The sequence below is a fragment of the Triticum aestivum genome, unplaced genomic scaffold, assembly GCF_018294505.1.
Source record: "Triticum aestivum cultivar Chinese Spring unplaced genomic scaffold, IWGSC CS RefSeq v2.1 scaffold66842, whole genome shotgun sequence".
Lineage (NCBI taxonomy): Eukaryota > Viridiplantae > Streptophyta > Magnoliopsida > Poales > Poaceae > Triticum > Triticum aestivum.
In genome coordinates, this window is record NW_025227762.1 from 1357 (window position 1) to 11088 (window position 9732).

Sequence of the window (9732 nt, forward strand, 5' to 3'; positions counted from 1 at the left end):
ACTCTGCCACCCTGGCTTGACGGCGCTGACGCCCAACATGCCGTTGTTCGTCACCGGGATCAGCACCTTCTCCCACGCCATTCGGCTCAGACAGATGAAGGAGTTCGGCAATGGAGCGATCGGATCGGTTGGCACCTGTGGTGAAAAAAAATCTCCTGACAAAATGACACTACGAACATTGTCTGAATTTCTTGAATTTTACAGTTCAAACCAAGATGGATTTTGTTTGCTATACATGAGACTGTAAAATTCACCTGATGCTGACCTGATGTTAAAATAGCGTTGTTGTCTCTACAATAAACTGCTGAACGACAGTAGGTGGATGCTGCAGGATGCATCGATCACAGACATTCCGTTATGCTTGAGATGTTAAGGCATCCAGAAGCTCATGGTAATCTCCCTCTTAATCATTTCTGCCATCCAATGAGTACATCAGTTGTTTTGGTTCATATCCATATCTGGAAATACAAGTGTCAGGTACTACTTGACCTACCTCGTGTAGCTTCCGCATTACACCGAGGCTTGCTCTGGATATAGTAACATAGCTCACAATTTTAACCCAAATGTGTGCCAGCAAGTTTGTAGACGGCGATATTGCAAGTGAAAAGGCCTGCAGAGAAGCTCAGAACTACGTGAGCTGGGATGGAATTCAGCCACCAAATAATATCATAGCATAGTAACTGCAGTGATGAGTGGCTTGTACTCATGTCCACTTCTAATCTTTCAAGAAAACTTTGAGACATAGTCTCATAGGCTGATCACAGCACAGGTTTAATCGAAGAGGGTGCTGCTGACACCAAATTGCGCATTCTGTCAGTTAACAGCGGTGTAGGATGATACAGAAAATAATAGCCTTAAAGTGTGCCCAGTTATTCATTTAAAAAAAAGTGTGTCCTGTTATATACTCTCATAGGCTGATCACAGAACAAGTTTTAATCACAGTACTTGTTTCTCTTATAATGTACAACTGCATGTTGTAAACTTGTTAGATTAAATGGATAGTACTGAAAGGATCAGATAAAGAAACTGTACTAGTATCTACTTGAATTGTCAACTGCAAGTTTCTGATCCACAAGAATCATCATGAAGACATGGCATGAACAATCACAACCAGAAAAAACTCAGCACAAGAATCATCCCCAGAAGGATATCATTCAGCAAACATAACATCGAATCACAGAACTTACAGTAATTAACAAGATCTGAGAAATGGAGATAAAGTAGACCACATCCATTGCAAATTTTCAACTAGCTGAAGGTGAAGTGGCGACGTGTTGATGTGATGCAGGATTCAGCTTCAGCTAATCCACATCAACTAGCCCAGCCATGTTCAGAATCACACCAAACAGAGCCGAAAGCCCAAATAAATTCACCAAATGCCTGTAGAAACGTGCAAAGATAAGTGCAAGAAACTGGATCACAGGGACCAAACCTATCACTTGCGTAATCAGCTTGCTTTTTGTCACAAGAACATTGCAGAATCACGGAGCAATTTATAAACAAACAGTGACACTTGGGGACAGAATTGGCACGATAACTGAACTTTTCCATTGCAATTTCATTCGAGCATGACGATACATAGGAACAGACGAAACATCATATCAACACCAACAAACAGAAGCACCCGACAGACACCCGGATCAAAAGACAAGAACAGCCACTAGCCAGGATCGCCGGCGACCGCAAACCTAGGCGCGCTCTCCGCGGATGCGGCGGGCGAGCTGGATGTCCTTGGGCATGATGGTGACGCGCTTGGCGTGGATGGCGCAGAGGTTGGTGTCCTCGAACAGCCCGACGAGGTACGCCTCGGCGGCCTCCTGGAGCGCGGAGACGGCGGAGGACTGGAAGCGGAGGTCGGTCTTGAAGTCCTGCGCGATCTCCCGGACGAGGCGCTGGAAGGGGAGCTTGCGGATGAGCAGCTCCGTGCTCTTCTGGTACTTGCGGATCTCACGGAGGGCGACGGTTCCCGGCCTGAAGCGGTGCGGCTTCTTGACGCCGCCGGTGGCCGGGGCGGACTTCCGCGCCGCCTTGGTCGCCAGCTGCTTCCTGGGCGCCTTGCCGCCGGTGGACTTGCGCGCCGTCTGCTTGGTGCGGGCCATTGGGATGGATGGGGAAAGATCTGGCTGCTGCTGCGCTGTGGCGTTAGGAGATTGGGATTTCGCTTGGCGGTGGTGGATTGGGGAAGAATGGAGGCGTATTTTAAAGGGGATCCAGGATGATTTGCGCGCGATGATTTGGGGGTTTTGGTTTCCGCCACGCGGGACGGCCGGCGGAGGTTGGATGGGCACCGTTGGATCGCGGCCGAATGGAGGGTTGGGATTTGTGCTCGGGGCCGTCACGCGGATCGCGATCCGTGCGCTCCATGAACTGTGCTGCATAGCGTGGTGAACGAGCTTTCTCTTTTCATCTTTTGGCATTTTTTTTTTGCGGGGGAGTAATACTGCACTCTTAGGAGGTGTTTGTTTCCGAGTTTTTTGCCCGGTTAACACTGTAAAGGGAAAACGGTCCCTGCGTTTGGTAACTCCGCACCGTAAACAGGTCGCACCATAAACAGGTCCGGTCCAGTTATGTATCAATACCGCCCACCCCCTACCGGTAATTACGGTAACGTTCCCTCATTTCCCCACACGACCCCTTCGTCCACCCCTCCTGAGATAACTCCTCCGTGCGCTCGACCCCCTCCTCCTTCCTACCCCCGAGTGCACTCCTCCTCGTCACGACCCCCCTCATCCTCCCTCCCCCGAGCACACTCCTCGTCGTCACGCTCCCCTCCTCGTCTGCCGCCGCCTCCTCTCCGCGGAGATCGGAGTAGCCGGCCGCGCTTGCGATCGGAAAGGGCTGGCAGCGCTTCGCATGGGAAAGGGCTGGCGGCGCTTCACATCGGAGGCAGCCGGCAGCGCACATGCTTGGGAACGGCCGGCGGCGCGCAAGACCCGAGCATCCGGCGGCGCTTGATCTCAGGGCGGTCGGCTACGCTTGATTTTGTAGACGGCCAGAACTACACATGATCCGAGTGGCGGTGGCGCTTGATCTCGGAGACAGCCAGCGGCGCTTGATTTCAGGGACGGACGACGGCGTTTGAGATCCTGGTTGGCTGTGGTCAAGCAAGAGCAAACCATCTACAGGGAGGATGGCGGTCGGCGAGCAGCAGGGCCGAGCAAGAAGAGCAGGGTGGTGGTAATCGATTCCTTTAACTGAACGTGAACCAAACAAACTTGCAAAAATATGATTACACCTTCTTACATGCTGTGATCTGATTACGTTAACGTTGCCTTTATCATTTCTGTAGCCAAACACCTCCTTAGAGCATCTCCAACAGGAACCCAACGCGCGGCGTGCTAAAATCTGATTTGCGGCACGCTCATCGTCAGGTTTGGCGCGGCGCGCAGCGCTGGCTCCAGCAGCCGCGCTAAAATGCAGCGCGCGCAGCTCCAGCAGCGCGCGCGAGCAATCGACGCCTCACATTTGTTCATTTTGGACACAAATATCACATTAACACAAAACACATAGCATATAATTTGAATCACAAACATCATTCAACCAAGTTCGTGCCCACAAGTTCAAATTCATGCCCACAACATTATTCAACCAAGTTCAAAATGCAAACCAAGTTCATGACACAAACAAAAGGCACAACAATCAAGCCTCGTCCTCGTCTTCATCCTCATCTTCCTCTGATTCATCCGACTCCTCCGAAGATGATTCTTCCTTCTCCTCTTCATTGTTGCGCGCCGCATCCTCATCACGTGAAGCTCAGAAGGTGTTGCCAAGATCTTCAACGGCCCACAACATCATTCAACCAAGTTCAAAATGCAAACCAAGTTCATGACACAAACGAAAGGCACAACAATCAAGCCTCGTCCTCGTCTTCATCCTCATCTTCCTCCGATTCATCCGACTCCTTCGAAGATGATTCTTCCTTCTCCTCTTCATTGTTGCGCGTCGCATCCTCATCACGTGAAGCTCGGAAGGTGTTGCCAAGATCTTCAACGGCATCTTCATGCGAAGGTGGCACACCGGTGCCCGGAGATGCACTCATGCCCCCAATGAGAGACGCGGAACTTATGCCACCCATGCCACTCATGTCGTCCAAGCCGCCCGGAAGTGCTCCAAAGCCACCCATGCCTTCCATGGTCTCCATGGTAGCTCCAAAGCCACCCATGGAACCCATATCCCCCATGGTAGCTCCAAAGACACCCATGGCACCACTGCCACCCATGCCGCCAAGGCCACCGCCACCCATTGTGCGAATCATGGCTCTTTTTTTGGATTAAGACTTCTTCACGGGCAAGGTTGACATACTTCTTTTGCGCATCATTGAACAAAGATGTGTCCAAGAAGAACAAGTGCTTCTCCCATTCCAACAATTTAGCTCGCTCCTCCATGCCCACCTTCCTCTCCTCCAATGCCACTTTCCTCTCCTCGACCGCCACCCTCCTCTCTTCAGTCGCGGCATCTTGGTTCCTTGCCATTTTCCTTACCTTATTGGCTTCTTTTCTTGCGTTGACAATTGCTTCCATAGCATTTTTTAGCTCATCATCTCCTTTCCTCTTCTTCTTTTCTTTTGCGTCTTTCTTCGTGCCATCCGGTCGTTTTGGCTTCGAGTATGAAAACGAGTTTGGTGTGGGGCTTCTCTTGCCATCTTCACTTGATGCATCCTCCTCATCATCATCTTCCAAATCAATTGTCCGCTTGCGTTTTTTGCTCAAATCCAAATCATCAATATCCTCAGGCTTCTTCCATTTGTCATGATCCTTCAATACTTCATAGCAATGAGGCAAGGTAAATGGCCTTCCTTTCTTGATCTTCCCCTTCTTGGCCCTCTTCTCCTCTCCTTTGAACAAGTTTTGTGCAATATTTAACTACAAAAAAACAAAACAAGCTAGCACAAGGAACACCAACAACAAGCATGATGAACATGAGGAATGATGAAATGACACTTACCCTATCGTCATCATTGGTGCCACTTGGGTTCAACTTGTCAACCGCTTTTTGTGCGGCCGCCCATTGTTGACAATCCCTATTGATGGTCAACCACCGGGAGTGAAGCGATCGTGCGGAGCAGTCAATTCCACTCAAGTTGCGACGATCAAAGTGTTCTTTCATCCGAAGCCAATAAGCATCTCTACTTTGATCACCTCCAATGGATGGATCCCTCGACACGTCCAACCAAGTTTTGCATAGCACAATGTCTTCGTCGTTGGTGTAGTTGCCTCCTCTTCCTTTCGGTGCGTCGACAATGCCCTCACCATCCTCGTCCACCTCGAACTCATGGTCTTCGAAATGCATGTCATTGGTTTGAGACCAATGCGAATTGTTCGAGCCAACACCCATAATTGACATGTATGCATCATCGTTCATACTACAAAGTATATAGAACAATGCAATAAGCTATCTATATGTATGCATTCAAAAAATAACAAGGAAAAAAAATTTGGGGAATTTTTTTACCTTTGGGGCATATCGTCGAACACATTGTGCGCGTCGGCCGCCGGCTCAACAAGTGAGCTCGTCGGCGCTTCAGTAGCCGCCGCGCCCGTCACATGCCCTGCAAGCTTCTTCCACGACACCTTCGAGGTGCCGGAGCCGTCCGCCGCCTTGTTCTTCTTTGCGGATGTCTTGCCCTTCTTCGGCCACGCCGCATTTTGGGAGCTTTGAGTAGGGTGCACATGGCTTCATCACGGCGGACACCGGGGCGACGCCACCCACCGCTGAGGTCAACCGCGGTGGCATGAAGAGGCCGCGCGCGAGGCCGATGCTCGGAGGAGCTTCGGTGGATGCGAGGCCAACGCTCCCAGCGCTAGGGTTTGCGGCGGCGGCGACGGCGGTGGCGGCGGCGGTGGAGGGTTCGCGGATGTAGGATGGGGTGAGAGGGTGTCGACGTGTGTGTCCATCAGGTCAGCTCGCCGCGTGCCGGCACGTGCGGGGCGAAGGTGGCGCGGTGTAGAGAGTGCGGCGCGAGCGCTCGTGTGTGCCACGCGTGGAAGCGGGCGCCCTAAATACGCAGCGCACGCTGGCGATTCGGACCGCGCGCCCAACTTTATATGCCGCGCATGCGGTTATTGCGCGCCCGCTGGAGACACTCTATCAATGGCGCGCGCGCTAAAATGGGCAAATTTACGGTGTGGCGCTTGTTTAGCGCGGCTGTTGGAGATGCTCTTACATATGCACCTACACTATACTGGATGTATGTTATAAAATAGCGAGAGATTTCGGTGGTACTGCAACTACTGCTACAAGGACGATCAAGATGAGTGAGCGTATGTGACATTACATATGCACCTACACTATACTGGATATTTGTTATAAAATACTCCCTCCGTATCAAAATATAAGGCATTTTTATAGTTTAAACTGAACTACAAAATGTCTTATGTTTTGATACATAGGTAGTAGAAAAGTTAAATATTCGACGAATAGAAGCATACATCAAATGATCCAACCTGAAGACACACGAATATAGACAAACGAAGACCGGATCTGAGCAGACCTATCAAAGACAATCGTCATTGAATCCTGCAATATCCGTTGGAGATAGGCCTACGGCTATGCTAAACGCACCACTAGGACAGGGGCTATGCGGAGAGAACCTTATTTCATCTTTAGGAAGCCACCATCTCTCGTCTTTCCGAGCAGGACACGGATCTTAGCAGAACTCAAGGAAACACCTAAAAACGAATCCCTCCAGTTGGCTGGGGTAGGGATGCACTGCACGCCCCATGGCCATAAGGCCACAAGAGACAAGACAGATCAACGACGGCGACGACAAGAGGCAGGGACCCTAGTCGCGTTCTCCCTTGGGAGGAGAGGCGAAGGGGAGGAGAGACTTGTGTGTTGCGTCCGCGGGCCTACAAGGCTTTAGCACAACAACTTCCCAACTGTCTAGTACAACAAGTTTTATCCGACTCTAGTGAGGGAGGAGCCATGACGGCAACGCACCTTCAGTCCGCTTCAGTGCTTGTAGTCGTTGCTAGATAGTCTATGGATTTCCATGTAATTTTTATTATTTCGGATGTTTGTTGTATTTTGAAGATGAATACACTGAAAGTTTTCCACAAAAAATCCCTACAACTCCCTTGCATGATTTTTCTATACCCCTAGGGACTTGTCGTTGTAAAACGAGATAATACCCGCACGTTGCTACAGGAATCAATTGCAATGCATTTTAATGATTTGGTTGTATGAAATACACATTGTTGAATAAATAATATATGAAGCAAACAAGTAAAAAATCATATATTATTTTTTATTATTGTGTAGACATGACTATTTTGAAAATAAGTGGCATACTATAATGTAAGGCCAATTCTATTTTCCCCTAATTTCCGCTCGACCTCATCTTTACCACTAAATAAGAATGGTGCTCAATTTTGCCCCTCTTCCGTTAGAAACCATTATGGTGAATAAGTAACAATTCATCACAACATCGAAGTATAAAGCATGAACTTTATTAAAAACCAACAAACTATGTTCCCAGTCAACTTTGCAACTACAATTCATCATTTTTCATGAAGGGTCACGTATCGGAGCCTTTTTGGCAAGTCCACACACTCAATCATCATATAGTCTTCTATGATTGCTAACACTCACCGCATACACATGAGCAAAACATTTCAACCGGACACATAGAAAGATAGGGGATTATAGTTTTGCCCCCCAACAGACTCACCTCGAGGGTGATGTCAACAATAATAACTCATGCTACCCATATCCAACTGGATATATGTGCCTAGATCTTTCCTCACCATATGATGCTTGCCAAAAGAGAAAAATAAAAAGGAATAGAGAGAAAAACTTTGACTCTTGCATGAAAGTAAATGCACACGAGTATAAGATAGGCCCTTTGCAGAGGGAAGCAGAGGTTACCATGCGCTTTTTATTTGTATGCTCAATCCCTTAGTGGAAAAGAACGTCACGTTATATTGCCCCTTGTGATAGCAACCTTTATTATGTAGGTTGTCGCTTTTATTTTTTGCCATCACAAGTTCGTACAATGCTCAATTTTCTTTTACACTAAATGATATAACACTTTTAGAAGCAACTTTTATTGCCTTATTGCACAGATGACAACTTACTTGAAGGATCTTACTCAATCCTTAGGTAGGTATAGTGGACTCTTGAAAATAAGATTTGGGTTTAAGGGTTTTTTGGATGCACAAGTAGTATCTCTACTTGGTGCAGAATTTTTGACTAGCAAAGATGGGGGGCAAGCATCACATGTTGAAGGATCTACGACAATATAACTTCTATGTGAATGTGAACAAACATAAATCATTATGTTGTCTTACTTGTCCGACGTCAACAATTTTGGCATATATTGATGGGGGCTCACAATCACAAAAGATTTCCAAGATAGTGTATTTGCATGTGAATCTTCCCTTCCCTTATTAATTCTTTCATGAATTGCATCATTGACCAATGCTATGTTTGTCAATCTCCAATAAAATTTTCTACTTATACTTTTCCTTATGTGATGTCATTACTTACCATAAGATTAGCATATGATCTTTTTCATTTATTTCCTTTCTTTTTATTGAAACATGAAAGTAAAGATAGCAAAACTCAAACTAAGCTTTATTATATATCTCGCACACGATTACAAGGATAGATCACTAAGCAAGCTTTCAAAAGAAAGGATCGAACTAAACTTTTATTCATCTAAAGCAAAATATAACTATGGATCGAACTAAGGTAAATAAAGGCAAAAGATAGTGGAGGTGATACGATACCGGGGCACCTCCCCCAAGCTTGGCACAAGCCAAGGGGAGTGCCCATACCCGATACTCAATTTTCTTTTGGTGATGAAGAAGGTGGTGGTGGTGATGAAGTGGAAAGCTTGTCCAATATAACTCCGAGTGCCTCTCTTAAATTTTGAATCTTCCGAAGAGCTTGATGAAGCAACTCAGTGTTATTCTCCACTTTAGCCATGATATGCTTATTTTCGGGGCCCCAAGAGTTTGTTCCTGCATCACTTTCTCTTGGACGAGATATGTCCCAATTGGACGGTATATGCACACGAGGAGTGTTTTCGAACCCATAGTTATGAATCAAATTGTGAAAATTGTTTCGATGTAACATGTGTAGAGGTCTCCTTGAAGGGAGTTCTTCCTAATCTCTAGGGCCGTCTTGATTGTTTGTTGGCCTCATGGCTTGATGGGGGTTAGGACGAGTGGAGATGTCGGCCAGGGTGCCCCTCTCAGAGGCCGGAGGGTGAACTCCAAGCGAGTCTCCCTCATCTTCCTCCATAGCGACCTCTTCAACTCCCTCTCCCCTGGACTCCACCTGAAGCAACCAAGCATCGCCTTCTTCATCATTGGAGGAGGGAAAGACATGATGCCCGGCTTGACAAATTTGACAGAAAGCAGCGAGAAAAGAAAACATAAGATTTCTCCGCGATACAGAGGTTAATAGGTTCAGGGGGTATATAAAGGATATTTTTATCTTGGGAAACAATCAAACAAAAGAAAAATGGAGCCCGGAAGGTACCCGAGGTGGGCACAACCCACCTGGGCGTGCTTGGCAAGGCGCGCCCTGGTGTCTTGTGCCCACCAGGGCCACCTTCATGGTAGTTTCTTATTTTCCTAATTTTTGTTATATTCCAAAATGGACAGAAAATATTTTTGCAGATTTCACGGAGTTCGTTTACTTACCGTATCATGTACCTCCTCTTTTTCACGATTCTGGAATGTTCCAGAAGGTTTCCTTTATGTGTTCTTCCGGTGTCATAGTTTG

At 47.4% G+C, this 9732-nt stretch overlaps 1 protein-coding gene across 1 annotated transcript; it reads right to left on the minus strand.

The window, feature by feature from the left end:
* Positions 1 to 1525: 1525 nt before the first annotated feature.
* Positions 1526 to 2190, minus strand: LOC123172833 (histone H3.2). Its single transcript, XM_044589737.1, has one exon. The coding sequence runs from the start codon at positions 2097 to 2099 to the stop codon at positions 1689 to 1691; it is 411 nt and encodes a 136-aa protein (XP_044445672.1). The 5' UTR covers positions 2100 to 2190; the 3' UTR covers positions 1526 to 1688.
* Positions 2191 to 9732: the final 7542 nt, after the last annotated feature.